Source organism: Fringilla coelebs (genome assembly GCF_963513975.1).
Source record: "Fringilla coelebs genome assembly, chromosome: 4".
Lineage (NCBI taxonomy): Eukaryota > Metazoa > Chordata > Aves > Passeriformes > Fringillidae > Fringilla > Fringilla coelebs.
In genome coordinates this window covers 30,166,799-30,183,166 of record NC_140032.1, presented here as the reverse complement: position 1 = coordinate 30,183,166, position 16,368 = coordinate 30,166,799, and the positions used below count along the sequence as shown (strand labels likewise).

General features: G+C 39.5%; 1 protein-coding gene across 1 annotated transcript; it reads left to right on the top strand.

Annotated features, from left to right (window-relative positions):
* Nucleotides 1-9,057: 9,057 nt before the first annotated feature.
* FRG1 (FSHD region gene 1) lies at nucleotides 9,058-15,359 on the top strand. The gene is made up of 9 exons (XM_084204069.1): nucleotides 9,058-9,149; nucleotides 9,393-9,460; nucleotides 10,313-10,435; nucleotides 11,383-11,440; nucleotides 11,617-11,731; nucleotides 12,105-12,209; nucleotides 12,950-13,041; nucleotides 14,074-14,184; nucleotides 15,082-15,359. Exons 1-9 carry the CDS (start codon nucleotides 9,088-9,090, stop codon nucleotides 15,116-15,118), a joined length of 771 nt encoding a protein of 256 aa, XP_084060195.1. The 5' UTR covers nucleotides 9,058-9,087; the 3' UTR covers nucleotides 15,119-15,359.
* The last annotated feature ends 1,009 nt before the right edge of the window (nucleotides 15,360-16,368 follow it).

Sequence of the window (16,368 nt, the reverse complement as noted above, 5' to 3'; positions counted from 1 at the left end):
CACCATCATTTGGTGGACAAAGGTTCTACTTGCAGGAGTGGGTTGCTGGGTCTTACACTGCTACAAACCCTTGTTTCTTAATAGATGGCATGCCTTGGACTCATTTTGATACCACAGTGTGCTTTTGTTTCTCATTTCCTTTATCATGTGCTCCGTGTTTATGTTTGTTGTCTTCCTCTGCGTATTTTCTCTCAGGCCATAACCCAATCATGACTAGGAACACACTAAGTCTGAACTGATGCTGAAGTTTTGCAGAATGTTGCAGTAAACTGCAATGAACAACGTTTCAAACAATATCTGGAAATATTATGTGGTTTTGAATCTCAACTATTACACACTCCTACTAAAAAGGACAGTCCTTTACACACTCTGCCAGTCCCTGAGAAGAAGACTGACCTATACATAAACATCCTCTCTTCATTTTATTGCCCCAGCACAGCAGAAAAGCATTGAAGAGTTATTAACTGGCCTGGCCTGCAGGACTCACTCCTTGTCTCATACCACAGGACTGCAAATGTTCTTTTTACACTACAAACTTTCTCTACTTTAAAAACATGACCATGTTCCCTAAATTCCATTACACTGGGAGGGATGGGGGAAAGAACCACATCTTTTCTGTTTTCACTCTAATTTCAACCAGATGCAATGGTTGTCCTCTTGCATCCTGTCCCCGGGTGAGGGGGCCTCTGCACTCACTGGGTTGGACCATTTGCCTTGCTCAGGATAGAAGGAATCTTTCTTCCTGTCTCCAGGGGAAAATGAAGTGGAATGCTATGTTGTGGATAACCTACATCTCTGACCATAGATACACAGATTGACTGTTATTATAGCAGGGCAGTGTGGTATTTTTTTTTTTTTAACTAGAGTACTTGTGGCTTTCCACTATATATTTGGGAAAAAAAAAAAAAAAAAGCATGCTCCATTCATGGGTCTGGCAGAGGTAAATATTTTGTCTCCTCCTAGAAAAGGCAGTTTTGGGTAGCACCTCAGGCAGTGATGAAACCTGAGCTAGATCTTGGCTATATGCAACAAAGACAACAGCATCAATGGAAATTACCAATGTTGAATTCTTCCCCTGGACCCCAGCATAACCAGAACTGAGACCAGTTTTGATCCATCACAGGACTATATACCTGAACAGCTCAGGGAGAATTTCATGTCTAGTGCTCTGGTCCAGTTACAGCAAATTCTCACACACACCCTCCAAAAGGCTGAGGAACAGTAAGGATATGGCTCAATATTCTGTTAAGAATTTAATTGTATTCTGTTAAGAATTTAATTGCACCCCATCTACTGCATATGTCAGAAATCCTTCTGGATTATTCCCTAGTACTCCAGGATGCACTGAATCTGTGACACTCAGCCAGTCTCACAGATTTCACCTTTTAAGATCTAAACCAAGTCATACCTTGTCACAACATAGTTTCATGAAGCTGTGACAGCAAAAAGACTATTTTTATCTTTGCCAAATTAGAGTTGGGATTTCCAGAAGCAGTAGCCACCCCTTCAGAAAAATAAACCTTAATTGGGAAAAAATACTTTGTGCTGAACCTAGACTATAAGAAAAGCACTGACATACACCAACCGTATGCTGTGGGGAAAACAGCCTGAAAATAGGTGATGCATACTGAAATGTTCCCTCTCCTTTTCTCTCAGGATCAGAACATGAAAAGATCAGCACTTTCAACTTCTACTCACTTTACCTACTGTGACAGGACAAAAGCCAACAGATGTTCCCAATGCAAAGCACTCAAAAATCATTAGTCAGGCTCCAAAACTCAAAACAATGGCTTTAGAAGCAGAATTTAAAAGAAATATAGGTGTGCTCTTCTTTTGTTCTAGCTTTCAAATTTTTAAACCTTTACAATCAGGTTTTATGTCTGTTCATATCCATGGGGAACAGGCATTCTAGTTTGCACTGTATTTTTTCAGTGGAAGCTAAAATTTTTACATCATTCATTCTTTCAAAAGTTACTGAAGCTTCAAAAAAAAAGTCAAGCAGCATTAGGATGGTGAATGCTGCCATCTCTGGCTGCTGTATTTCAAAACAGTTTCCATACTGCCTTATGGGTTAGAAACCTTATTTACCTCATGTCAAAAAGGAGGTGATGATTATAAACCTGTTTCATCTGCTTTTGCTGCTTTTAAGAAAGTGCAAGACAAAAAGCTGGCCAAACTGGGCTTACTACATTTGTGGCAAAATTTAAAAAAAAAAAAAAAAATTACAAGTTATTGATGATAGTCATGATGAGGGCAAGGACTAGAAAGTTCTACATTTTCCTTTCAGCTATAACTGCCTCAATCTAATAAATATTGTCAACATTTGGAGGCTCTCTGGATGAATAAACAAGTAGGACAGTCTGAGTCAGACCATCAAAAATGAACAAGAGTGTACTATTTAAGTGTATTTAAGTGTACTTATTTCCCTTTCATATTTGTCCTGGAGGGGACGCACAAGTGGATCCATTATAACTTAGATTTTACACACTTACAAGGAAGTGAGTGGACAAGGATAATGAATAGTTCAGAATTCCCTCCAGAGCAAAAAGCTTTTTCTGTCTTTCCCTGGACTGTACCTATTCTATATGCAATGGTCTGCAGGTCCCCCTTTCACCTCCAAAATTCCTAGGTCCACACAAAAGCTTTTTTAACAAGATATTCACTGCCACTGCATTAGTAAAAATTTCCTCCTTCAGGAAGAGCATCTGCATTCAGGACAAATTACAGAGAATCAGAAGCTATGGAGGATAAGAGAAGAAAATAACTCATAATAGCTCTTCAAATTCAAATGGGCAATGCAAACAATCATAGCACATATATGCTCCAGTTCTGTTAGGGAAAAAAAGTGCTGAAAGAAACTATTTGGCAATTCTGGGAGAGAAGAAACATAATTTGCAAAGAGAAAGGGTACAGTTTTATGGCCATGAGGACAGCAGCACTGAAAATTAACACCCTGCCACAGGTTCATTCTTCTTTTAAGTCCTGCCAATCCACATCTCCATTGAAATTTTAAAGGACACCCATGGAAAGGACACTCAGAGGAAACAGAGTAGGAAAAATATATAGCCCAAAAGGAAGCCACATATCATTTTAGGGATGGTGAGGGTTATCATTTTAAGTCCCTTCTCAGAAGAAATGCTGTGAAGGTGAGTACAACCTGCCCAACTAGTTACAACCACCTGTTTATTTCCTACCAAATCACAGACAAATTACAAGGAGAAAGAAAGCATTTTTTAAGCACTGAATTTAATAAATTTTTTTAAATAGGCTACTTAGAAACTTTATTTAAATTAAACTGTATTATGGGCTAACAAAGAACAATCACAACAGTGATATACAAGTACATGAAAAAGAAAATCTTTCCCCATGGATCCCGTGGCTTTCCTAATGAGATACAAACTTGGCCACATGTAACAAGGGAAATAAGGCTCACTGGAGACAAAAAAAAAAGCACGTCCCAGACAGGGAAAAGTCTGCATATGAACACATAGCACAAAGCAGGTAACTTGCCACAAAAATTCTGCTGTGTTTAATTTATAGTCTGTGTTTTCCATACAGTATCAGTAAATAAGGAAATGAGTTTTCAGCTACATTTGCATCAAACATACCAGCTATTTGTCAGGAAATGTCAAAAATCATATGCTCAACTTACAGAATCAAATTTCCATCCCATAAGAAATGAAATTACAGTACAGAGAAATAAGTTGCTTTTTTAAGCACTGGAAGTAACACAGTTTGATTTTTCACTCATTAGTGCCCCAGATTTACTAGGAGATTTTTTCTCATAGACTGATTTCTGAATGAGTGTTCTCTCCCATCACTAGTAAGAGGGGAATTTATGTTGTAACCTCTGCCCTCGTCAGGGAAGTTATAAGTCTTTTTCCTACTTATCTAACAACAGTTTCAGAACTCACCAGATTTCAATCACTGCTGTGATTGTGCCTGTTAAAAAGGTATAAAGCTGGCCAGTTAAAAAAAATACTAATAAAGAAACAGACTAACAGACAGAGAAACAAAAGTCTTTATACACATATAAAAATTTTCCTTAGTACATCAGGATAAAATGCAGAGCACTTAGTAGAAAAGAATAACAGAATTTTAAGAAGTACATATGCATCATTTGGGATGACAAGCAGAAACCAGAAGGTCTGAGTTCAAGTAAACACCATAGAGAGTTGGCATCAGCACGAAGCCACTGTACATTTGCAGTCACTTTTTCATTTCTCTTTTGCACTCCCTCAGTGTGCAGCAGAAAGGAATTTTGGTGAGTGCTCCCTGAGAAACTCTAGAGCAGGATGTCAATGTCTGCAGAAGCAGATATTGAGGGTCTGGCCAGCTAGAAAAACTTCACTGCAAAACTTTACAGTGTGACAGCAGAGGACAGTGATGGAGTGATCAGGCAAAGCAGAAGAAGCTGAGAAGCCAGAACCAACACATGGTTTCTGTACCAGCGATGCTGAGGATTGGGGGATCTGAGCTGGGGGTCCATCCTGCCCTGACAGGATGAGGAACCCTTCCTAGCTCCCAAATACTCCAAGTACTGAGCCATAACCCGAGCAGGAGAAATGCAATTTTGAGAATATCTGTTTACCTATGCTTAAAAACCTAACACTAACATTTCCAGCTTAAAAAAAAAATTAATAAAGATAAGTTCTGATGACATTTAAAATTTGGAAGTTATTAACAAAATCATTTTCAGAATGCAGTATTAAAAATTCTATGAATCAAATTAGCTTTTTATTTACATCTGTCATGCGCCATTATGTCCTGGGGATGCTTCAACACTGGCACAACTGCTGCTGAACATTATGACAAACCACAACATTCCAGAGTATGTACTTTGTCCCACTGGGGAAAAATTAAAATATAGTTGCTCTGGTTCTAACTCACATCAGATTTCACTCCTTCTGTAAATGAGTAAACAAAACTATATCGATCTTGGCTGTTACATCAGTCAAGAGCTTTGATATTTCACAAGGGGCCCACACTTATAAACAAAAGAGGAAAAAAAAACACATAATCTGTCAACTTGGCTATCAAGAGAGCTACCTCAAGTTTCTCTGGTTTGGGGAGGTATTTTACTATTTCCTAGTGTAACAAAACATGATGGAAGAAAACTCCAAAACACCTAAGTTTGGGCCAGGCTCTTATGACACTAGACTATGACATAGATGCTCAATCCCAGCCCTTCACTTCCACCAGTCCTGAGTTTCCATTGCATTTTTGTAATGATCCCCTTCAAACTTGAATGATGAAAGTGCACATTATGCAAATGACACCTCAGCCAATCTGCCCCATCTGCATGAACGATGGCAAATGATTTCACTCTTTAGGCATTCAAAATAAAATGCACATGCGGCAAATTCCAAGCTGGCAGGAAAATCCAGTCATTAAAAAAGTGATTTGTTTTCTAGAAATGCAAACACAAAGGCTCCATTTATTTCCAATGCCATAAAGAAAATGAACTGTTATATTTTTTTTTAAACAACCACAGCCCGGACATATTGGAAATGTTTTAATTTCAAAAATACTAACTGGCAAATTAGAGTCTAAATAGCTTCTCTAAAGTGGTACCATCTTCTACACAGTTTTCAGATTTATTTCATCACTTTGCCCTGCAGGAAAAGGTTTTATCATCTTCTGCATAAATGGTAATGATGCCTATTTGTTGCTGGTGTCACTAAATTTAAGAAGAAACCTAAGATACGGGAATTTTAAGTAAAATTATACTCGTTAACAAGAAAATATATAATATGTTACGGGAGCCTGAAAAGAAATCTACATTTCTATTAAAATATTTATTGTCTCTGTCATTCTGTCTTTCCTACTTTCTTTTCATAAAACAGAAAAATGGAAACAGAACAGCAAATTTAAAAAATAGCAAACATAATTGATATAGCCCCATCCTAAAAAAGCCTGCAACCACTATCAACTTAACACTAAATGAGCTGCTTAATTGGACTCACCAGGACTATTCCCTATACAAAATGTAAGCACATGCATCATTCTTTTCAGGATCATGATTATGTAAGGGTCATCTGTAATGAAAATAAAACTACCTCCTTTCCCCCCGCCCCAAACTTCTCAATCTGCACTTATTTTCGTGGCTATAGCAGCATCTGGTGGACAAACAGCAAAATTAACATCGGCATATGATAAAAATATATCTATTTTAAAATATAAATTGCTTTAATTGCATTTGGTTTTTTTAAAGTTAAAAAGAAAAATAAATTAAACACAAAAAAATCCAGTTTAGATAATCCTTAATAACTTTAAAGTTATTACATCTCTTATAAATGCTTTTTATCCTTACCTTTTCCTCCCTCATTGGACCTCTCAGGTAAGTGCTTGTGTACTCTGAAGCGCTGGTCCTAGTCTATCAGTGAACACAGGCCCACCTTGACAAAAATGGTACAAATACCCCATAAATACCAAGGTTGCGCAGTTAAGCAGTCAAAAAATTAGAATCTATCAAAAATAAAGTTTTAAAGTTATAGTTAAGAGAACAAAACAAACTCCTGCAGGTTTTCTCTCAACAGAATCAAAGCCTAAAAAGAATTCAGATCCCTAAAATAACCAGTGAAGTGCAAGTTAGCATGCTAGAGTGGCTGACAGACATTTTTTCCTGCTTCACTCATCTCTTCTATGCTTTGTTCTGACTTTTATGCAATTGCTCTGTCCTCTTTCATATTCATTTTACTAAAATATATGCCCTATAGGAATATCTGTTTAGAACCTGAAAAAAAGTATTTAATGATAAGAGTCAAATACAGCTGTAACTGTATTTGATAAAATTGCTCACTGCTGAAGTTGGCTTGAAGTGAATCCCAAAGGGCTGGAAACATGAAAATTTTGGTTAAAATGACAACTTCCTCCTCCAAGTGAAAGAGGAGTTGACAAGGAGAGGTGCTATGCCAGACCCAGACCTTGTTCTCACCAACAAGGAGGGGCTGCTGAGGAATGTGAAGCACAAGGGCAGCTACGGCTGCAGCGACCATAATATGGTGGAGTTCCAGCTCTTCAGGGCAGCCAGGAGGATGAACAGCAAGCTGGCTTCCCCAGACTTCAGGCAAGAGGATTTGTATCTCTTCATGGATCTGCTTGGGAGAGTACCACGGGATAAAGCCCCGAGGGAGGAGGCACCCAAGAAAGATGGTTACTAGTCAAGGATCACCTCCTCTAAGCTTAGGAGCAATGCATCCCAACAAAGAGGAAGTTGGGCAAAACCATCAGGATGTCTGGACGGATAAGCAGCTCCTGGACAAATTGCAACATAGAAGTACCCTACAGAGGGCAGGTACTTTCCTACTTACTAGCGGAAAAGCTGTCACAGCATATGTCACAGTTGAGACAGCCCCAATACACAGAGTATCACCATACAATATCAGACAGCTTCAACCCATGCAGAGAAACACCATACCACATCAGAAGGCTGCGAGCATCAGCCCTTCTTGTCCTTTAGCCCGACTTTGGTACCCCTGATGTCCATGCATTGCACCTGTGTGCCCTCTGTTCCCTTTGGTGGTTGGTCAGTGCCCCTGGGCACTCCATGGCTCACTGCTGTCACTGCTGCTCACCTGCTGTTCACAGCTGTACCCACTGGGGACCAGGCTGGCCCCAGCCCCACTCCCAATCACCACAAACTGTGTGCCTACAGAAAGTAGCATATCCAACACACAACCACACACAAAAAGTAATCTGAATTTATATGGACCAGCAGCTTGGTTCAGGTATTTCTTTTGCAAAGAAACTCAACACCCCCAAAGCTCCAAAATGGGGGTCTTGCCCAAACCTCCTTTAAGTTCATTACTGTTGTTTGCATTTTACACAACAAGTGTAACAACTCCAGCTTCACAAACATCAATACAATTAGTATCATCTTAGGCACGGAGAGAGAAATTCAAAGAAGTTTTGGCGAGAAGAGGCAGGGTTCTGGATCCAACCAACGTATCTGTGGAAGACACCTGCAGTCATCCATCAACTCCAGGGTCGTTCACTAGGACTTTGTACATACCAAGCTTTATCAAGTGGTCACATTTTTGGTGACTTTAAAAGCCTTGACATAAACATGTATGAGACTCACATCTTACTTGTAGAAAATACCTGTGAGGTGCTGAAAAGCATAGATAGGAAGTAAGCATAGATAGGAAATTAACTTGGAAACTGAAATGAAACAACCCAATGCCAGCATCTCTGTAGCTGTACATTAGACATGTACAACAAGCCTTGGTAGGGGTAGTATTTTTCATTTAACCAGGTAATATAATCAACAGGCAACTTTTTGGGCACAAAGCCCCCCCTCTCATGAGTGTGAAGTAGGAAGAACGCTTTTGAAGACTAAACACAAATTACTACTGTAACTGGGATTCTAATCACACACGTGCTAGTAAGGCTGTTCCCCAAGGAAAGAGTCTTGGTACCTGTCTAGAATCTGGTGCTAGGTCAATATGAGAAAAAGGTTGTTATGTGTCATGGGGGAAGTCTGACATATATTTTATTCTGTAGAACACCAAGTGGCTAACAGGATGGGAGAAAAATTGTCATACCTCATTTCACCCCTAGCATGGTACACTTGGCTGACTTGCGAGCTGCATTTCCCCAGCTGGTCCTCACAGGTGTCCCTGGAAGTTTTTACTCCTTCACCAGCACATCCAGGCGTCCAGCTCCCGTGTAACCCTGCCAGAGGCAAGACCTGCTGCCCTTGGCCTGGCTGCTCTCATGTCCGAGGCCCTGCTGATGTCCATGACATGTGTTTTACAACAGACACACGAGGGCTGTAGAAGCTGCGGGCTCATTCCTTAGCGCTCTTTGCCTGCAGTCCGGCAAAGCGCAGGCATTGCACCCATGGAGCCAAGCCAGACTTAGACGGGAAAGGTGCCCAGGGACAGACTGTTTAAGTGTAAATTTAAACTCTTGCTTTATTTTCCCACTCAAACTCCGCGTCCAGCTCCCTCCATGTGCGCGGACCGAAGCGCAGCACCGCCGGTCCCCGCCCACAGCCGGGCGGAGGCAGGGCCGCGGCTTCAGGGCTTCCGCCCGGCCCGGGGCGGAGCCGCCTCCGGCCGCCCGCCCTTTCCGCATCCCGACATGGCGGAGTATTCCTGCGTCAAATCCACCAAGCTCGTCCTCAAAGGGTCGAAAGAGAAGAGGTGAGGAGCGGGCTGCCCGCCGCGCCGCCCCTGCCCCGCGCTGCGGCAGCCGCAGGGGCCCGCACCCCGCAGGGCCTGTGTAGGAGGCTAGGCAGGGGTGAGGCCGGGCCCTTCCCTTCCCCCCGGGGGCTCGCCGGCCGGGCAGGGGGCCGGGCCGGGGTCAGTGAGCCGCTCCTGCAGGGCCCGGCGGGACAAGGGCCGGGTCGGCGGCTCGTTCTCACTTCTTTGCATCTCCCATTGCAGTAAGAAAAAGCACAAGGAAAAGAAAAGGAAAAGGGAAGAGGATGCGGCAGAGCAGCTCGACATTGTTGGTGAGCTGCTTTCCAGGAGTTACGTGACAGTGCGGAAACTGTAGGGGATGCGGCAGAAGCTAATGAAGTTATAGGACTTCGTAAAGCAAGTGTAAATAGAAATACATATCTATTTCTCACAACGTGTCATTTGTGTCTTGGGATCTTCCTAGATTCCAAAGGGAGCTTGTGACACCAATAGAATGGAATCATTTTTTTATAAGTAGTTAAAAAAAAAAAGCATTACTATCTTAATGAGATAGGAAATATTTGTAAGACAGTAGCCAAGGAGAACATTTTACTGCTCAAAAAATGTAAAAGTCATAATTCTAGCTTGTGCGCATGGGAAGGGCTGCTTTTAACTTTGGTAGAATTCTGTAGGAGTCAAACGTTCAAATCCAGATTCGTTTGAATAACTGAGGTCTAAGGATTGCAACTCACATATTTAACAGCAAGATGAAATAGCATCTCTGTTTCTCTTGTGCTGGAGAATCTAATAAATGGATATCACCCCAAAACTTCAGGAGACAGATCCAGAGGGCAAAAATATTTTTCTTGTGAGGCGTATCTTTGCTGCATCAGCTGAATGAATCAGCTTGGTCTGTGGACTAACACAAAGAAGGGATGAAGCACAGGAGTTTGTAACTAGGGATGACAGAGGAGCAGGGAGCAGGTCAATGAGCAGGACTTCCTGAAGCAGCAGCAGCACCGTTAAATTGCCTCTGGGCTATAAAATAATGCACAAAGATTGTGAGATAACTATCTTTTGAATTTAACATTTCAGAGAAGATGTGGAAATATAACCTCTTTAGCTATTGTAATCAGAAGTTGTGATTACTCTGTTAAATAAACTGTCATGGTTTTGTATTACAGGAAACTGGTGGGCTGTCAGTAATTTTGGTGAAATTACAGGAACTATAGCTATAGAAATGGATAAAGGAGCTTACATCCATGCCCTCGACAATGGCTTGTTTACACTTGGAGCACCACATAAAGGTTGGTTCCAGGAAATTTGAAAATAGAGTTTTAATAATGAAGTGCCTAAAAGCCTAGAACTAGCATCACTTCAAGGCAAGCAGTGTTACAGCTAAAACCAGTTTACTAAAAAAAGTGCAATAATTCTAGCTGAAGCCATGCAGAGTACTTAAACCTAATGACTGCCAATCAGTTTCACTCATCTAGTTTCATGCTGGCTTATGTGTGCAATAAATTGAACTGCACTGGAGATAATTACCTGTTAAAAGCCATACCAATTCCTGGATAAAAAGCAGTATAATTTTTATTAAAACCTATAAAATGTTTATGGTGTCACCTGAAGAGTGAAATTCAAGGTAGATGAGTTTCAATGCTTATTGCTGCATCCTTGTCTCAATATACTTGTTTTGTCACTGCACAAGAGGACTACTAATGTGCTGGGATAATTAGCTTTTTTTTTTGAATTTGAGGGCAATGACTCTGACATGGACTGTTCCAGAACCCTGACAGTCTGTGTGTTTCATCTCCAGACACAGATCAGAGCAACAATGGCCATATTCTCCTCGTTTGGTTTTGAGGGATGGAGAAGCCAGTAGCTTTTAGGATACTGAGTTGATTTACCATAGCTGAACCATGATCCATTTTGTTATGAAAGAAATAACATTACAAGGAGATTAAGGTATTCGAAGCCACCAGGAAAATGACAAAACATTCTCAATTATAATTTTCATTAAATTATGATCATCTTTATTTTGTGTCTTGTTTTAAGCGCTGTAAATATGTGAAAATAAATGAGTACCTGCCTTGCTTTTTTAAAAGTGAAGACTCAAAAAGGAATTTTTAATGAAATAAATACTTTCATAGTATTTAGAAATAGTGTTTAATTCTTTTTGACACTGCAATATTAGTAGGCTAATATATCTTATGTTTATACTTCATACTTAACTAATGGAGAATTCATTCCTCAGGTGATGAAGGCCCTAGTCCTCCTGAGCAGTTTACAGCAGTAAAGTTGTCTGATACAAGGTAATTACTGTTATATTTTGGGTTTTGATACTTGTTATCTTTGGATTTTGTGAGAAGCCATTTCATTACTCTTTGAAATACATTGTCTACTATTAAAAGTGTCTGTGATGTTTTGGGTATTGTGGATTGCATTAATTAAAAACACTCTTTATTGTTTCCTACGTTTTCCCTTCGAGGATTGCTCTCAAGTCTGGTTATGGCAAATACCTTGGTATAAATTCAGAGGGGCTTGTTGTTGGACGTTCCGATGCAATAGGATCAAGAGAGCAGTGGGAACCTGTCTTCCAAGATGTAAGCTGTTTGGAATAGTTTATTTGATGTTGCTAGTGTTTGACTGTATTTTGAGTTAATCTATGTAGATTTTTTTTTTTTTACAATGAAGTAAAAGCCTTTTGCAATCTCTTTCATATTGTAACTTATGATTTTCCAACTGCAATGCATTTACTGTAATTGAAAGTTTTTTAAATACTTCAATAGCTGCATTTTGGCAGCTATAAGCATCTTAAAAATGAAGGAGTCAGCAAGTCTTGCTAGCTATTGAAGTATCCATACATAAAGGAATTATTTACGGAGACGTTTGGTGTATTGCAGAGGATATATTGTTACAAATCAAGGATTATATACAACCTCATTATACTTACAATGTGTGATATTGTTTCTGCAGAGGAAAATGGCATTACTAGCAGCAAACAGCCGTTTTATTAGGTGTAATGAAGAGGGGGACATAGAAGCCAAAAGCAAAACTGCAGGGGAAGAAGAAATGATAAAGGTAATCTGTAACTTCTACAATTAATACAGGATTGTCAGGAATCAAACTTAAACAAGCAGGTGTCTGTGTGCTATGATTTTCTGTTCATACAATTATAACTGTTTCCTATAAGCTGTCAGGTTATCTCGCCACAAGAAAAGTAAATTGGTTCCAGGGCTGCATAAATTCTCAGTACTTCATGTAGGGATAAGAAGATACTTTATCACTCAGGAGGACAAAAGATTCTATGTGATTTTCCCGGTAGTTGTAAACAGCTTGAGAGAGAAAAGAGGAATTATGACCAAATCAGGGATAGAGAAGGGTTTCCCAGAATGATCTAAAAGGGGAGATCTTTTAAGAGAATCTGAAAAGACTATCTTGACTTTATCTGAACATGGGGAATATATCTCTACTCTCCAAGTAGAGATAGGTGTCTTAACTAGTCAGAGCAGTAGTATTTTAAGTCAATCTCTGAATTGTCCCTGCCAAAATTAAGAACTGTAATAGTGCTTCTTTGAAATTAAAGGCAGTTATGTCTTGTTTCAAGGATTGCACTTAACATTTCCCATATTTCAGGCACCTCTTACTTTTGCAGTTGTTTCTGGTTAACCAGTTTGAAAACTGAACTTGAAAAGCCACTGTGACTCTCATTCTGTTACAAAGGATATGTAGTCATCTTTCACCTGTAACTTCCTGGTTTTAAAATACAAGTGTTTTCTGTTGTGTTCTGGTTGTTTTTTAATTTTTCTTTCAATTATTAGATTCGTACGTGTGCTGAAAGAGAAGCTAAGAAGAAAGATGATGTTCCACAGGAAGACAAAGGAAACGTTAAACAATGTGAAATCAATTACGTGTACGTACTTTAAAGCTGGTAACAGGCCCAAGTACCTTTTTTTGCTTCTTACTGGGGCTATCTTTGGTGGAAGGGCTCAACTCCATCCAGCCTTTCACTCACTTTTCATTAGCAGGACAAAAGAAGAAAACAGTGTGAGATAGCTCATTGCTTGAGATAAAGGAGAGCTGCTGTACCAGATACTGTCCCAGGGTTAACTGTGAACAATTAGTTAAATTTATTTCCTTTTAAATGGGTGTAGATTCTGAGAGACAAAACCACCACCTTTCCTTCTCCCATCTCTCAAGCTCAGCTTCTCTCCAGACTCTTCTACCTGCTCCTCCAAGCCAGATGGGCTATTGGTCAATACACAGTGGTTGCTTTCTGCCACTCCCTTCCCTTCCTGCTTTCTTCCCTTTTCTTTTCCCCTGCTCTGGTATGGTCTTATTCATGGGCTGGAAGGTAATATTTGCTCCAGTGCCTAAAGCCTCTCCTTCTCTGTGCTTGATGTTCCCACTGCCATTTTGCACTTTTTGGAGTTTTTTTTATTTCTCTGCCTGTGTGGAATTTTGCTTTGTCTTAAATGTGTTTCCGTAGGAGTGCCACCAGCTTTGCTGGTGGATTTGCCTGTGTCCTCTAATGGATGTCTTGAGAGCCAGCTCTGTCCAGTGCAGGTCAGCCCCTGGCCTTTTCTCACAGAGAAAATCCCTGCAGCTTCCCTACAGTCAGCACCTTGCAACTACAGCCAGTATACAGCTCCCTGATTTCATAAGCTAGTAGTTTAGAAGGGCTCTTTAGAATTTGTGACCATTTCATGCTAGTCACATAGGGGCTCATTCCTACTTAGACTGCCGAAAAAAAACAAAAGTTGAATAATTTTCACCTACAGAAGCCTTAGTGCAACCTTCGTACTGGGATGGTTTGCTGGATTTTACTAAGTCAGTTACCTGCTGCTTTAATAGGAGCTAAGATTCTTACCACAGCTGCTGTTGTGTTGGAAAACAAAAATTTTCAAAAGCTTCAGTTCTTTACTACTTTTCTTCCCCCTTACAGGAAGAAATTCCAAAGTTTTCAAGACAAAAAGCTTAAAATAAGCAAAGAAGATACAAAAGCCCTTAGAAAAGCCAGAAAAGAAGGCACTTTTCATGAAATGCTACTTGACAGGTACTTCAAAGTGCTCGAAGTAATGTATTGATTAAAAAACTTTTGGGAGATGGACATACGGTAAAACCTGGGGTACAAAAGAGGGCTAGATTTCAGGGAGACAGGTTCCTGAGCATTTTTCCTCTGGTGAGTGTTGTGCCTGAGTCCTAGGGGTTGCCACCTTTTTTTCTTTTTTTTTTATCTGGATTTTCACTTCTTTAGCTGAAGTTTGCATGTTTGAATTTACCTGTAAATTAGTTCTTTTGAAAATCTTTAACTAGGTTGTTCAGTTTGTCTATTACGAGTTGTTGAGGGATTAATCTTTTTAATTGTGAAAATTGAGCTAATTTTTAACATTTTTCAATACCTATGGTACCAGAATATTTTGGAAAGGCAGAACTTGCATTTTAAAGAGAAATAGTGTTTATTAAGGACAGTCTTCATGTCATCTAGAGGGAATTTTTTTCCCCCCAAAACTGAGACTAAAGAAACCATGTTGAATTTTTAAAGCCTTTTATGTCAGTAATATAGTATAAATATTTACATTAATTCAGTGGGTGGAATGCAGAAAACTAGTCCTGATAATTGCAAGTAATGTGAAAACACTCCTGGGCTCACACAGGTGGTCAGCTTTGGATCATGCTGAATGTGAATTCCATTCCTCAGGGGAGACAAAATGCAATTATTATTTGAAGGGAAAGTCAAGGTTAAATTTAGACACTGTAGTTCTACCTCCTTAGGAAAACAAAGTTAATTAACCAACCTAAAGTGTTGTTAGGCCTTTATATGTACTTTGTAGGAAAGTTCAAGAAAAATTGCTTTCAATGCATTCTTAGCACTTTGAGGCAGATAAAACACCCAGGTGTAATTGTATTTGGTCTTAATCTAATTTTTTTTTCTTTCACTCTTCCCATGCAGGAGGGCTAAAGTGAAAGCAGATAGATACTGCAAGTGACATCCGGCTGGCCCATTTTTCTTCTACGACTTTGATGGCAGTGTCAAATTGAAAAAGAGTAAAATATTTTATAGGGTTTTTTATTTAAGGCATTTTTTAAGTATCTTCAGGAACTGTATTAAAATTTTCTCAAATATTAATAACCCAGTTATCTTGTTAACTGTATCATTTGTGAATACTTGGCTTGTATTAAGGGAATGGCTCCAACAAAAATTAAAGGTAAATCAATTAACAATGGTAAGCTGTTTGCCATGTAACTTAAGCCCTGGGAGACAGACTGTACACTGATTTAGTCCAGAGAGAAAGCTCCCCGGCTTTTAGTTTCCTTCAGGACAAAATGTAGAAATAAATAGATTATTGTATGCAAATGTTTCTGGCCAGAGTCAGGAAATGCAGCATAGCTGTGAGTTGTGCTGTGGAAGAGAGGGAGAAAAAAAATTACGGATTTTTCTGGTGCTGGAAGATAACTGTTTCTTAAACTGACAGTTTCTTTACCAGTGAAAGAACTAAACCAGAATCACAAAGATGCCTCAAAAAAGTACACTGTGTAACGTGACAATGACATCATTTTGTCTTCAGAGCATTTGGGAGAGATTTTAATTTTCCGAAGTCATTGTTTATTTTCCCCTGTTAAAAATGTACTAAAGATGGTACAGCATCTAGACAAAGATTATGAAGTCCCTAAGAGCTGTTTGCCCCAGATATAAAAGATGACCAAAAGATGTTCAGAAAATAGCAGGACCAACTTAATCAGACTCTTTCTTACCATAGCCCATAATAGTATGTTCAGGTATCTGGAAGTAAACACAGGATTATTGTCTTATATGTATTTATTTTCAACTGAAAATATTTTCCAAACCCTATAGAAACTGCCTGATGTCCTGTTTTTAAAAAAAAGCTTACATGAAAATCTCAAGGTTTATCCTGTTACACTGTAATTTTCCTCAGTTTCTAAATCCACAGATTGGTTCTGTATCTTCTTTCACCTGTGCTTAAATGTTTTTATGCCTTGGTCTCTAAAGCTCCATGCAATTCCCAGCTTCTGCTCTGAGCTGGCTCCTTACTACACTGTTGCATGCTCTCCTCCCAAGGCTTTCCCACACTATAGTACATTTTTTATCCTTTCCTGTTTCTTAATTTTTGCAGTTCCATACAGCTTTCCAGTCAACTGTCTGCCAAGGACTTCCCTTTTTTTTCTTGCCGCCCCCACTTGGTTTTGTAAGAGAGTTAATTGCACAGGCAGTTAAGTC

Bases quoted from the DNA above. Each gene is read 5' to 3' on its own strand.
- FRG1 (XM_084204069.1), top strand. From the start codon at position 9,088: ATGGCGGAGTATTCCTGCGTCAAATCCACCAAGCTCGTCCTCAAAGGG. The intron at 9,461-10,312 runs GTGAGCTGCTTT...TTTGTATTACAG, and splicing joins AGAGCAGCTCGACATTGTTG to GAAACTGGTGGGCTGTCAGT. The intron at 13,042-14,073 runs GTACGTACTTTA...TCCCCCTTACAG, and splicing joins CAATGTGAAATCAATTACGT to GAAGAAATTCCAAAGTTTTC.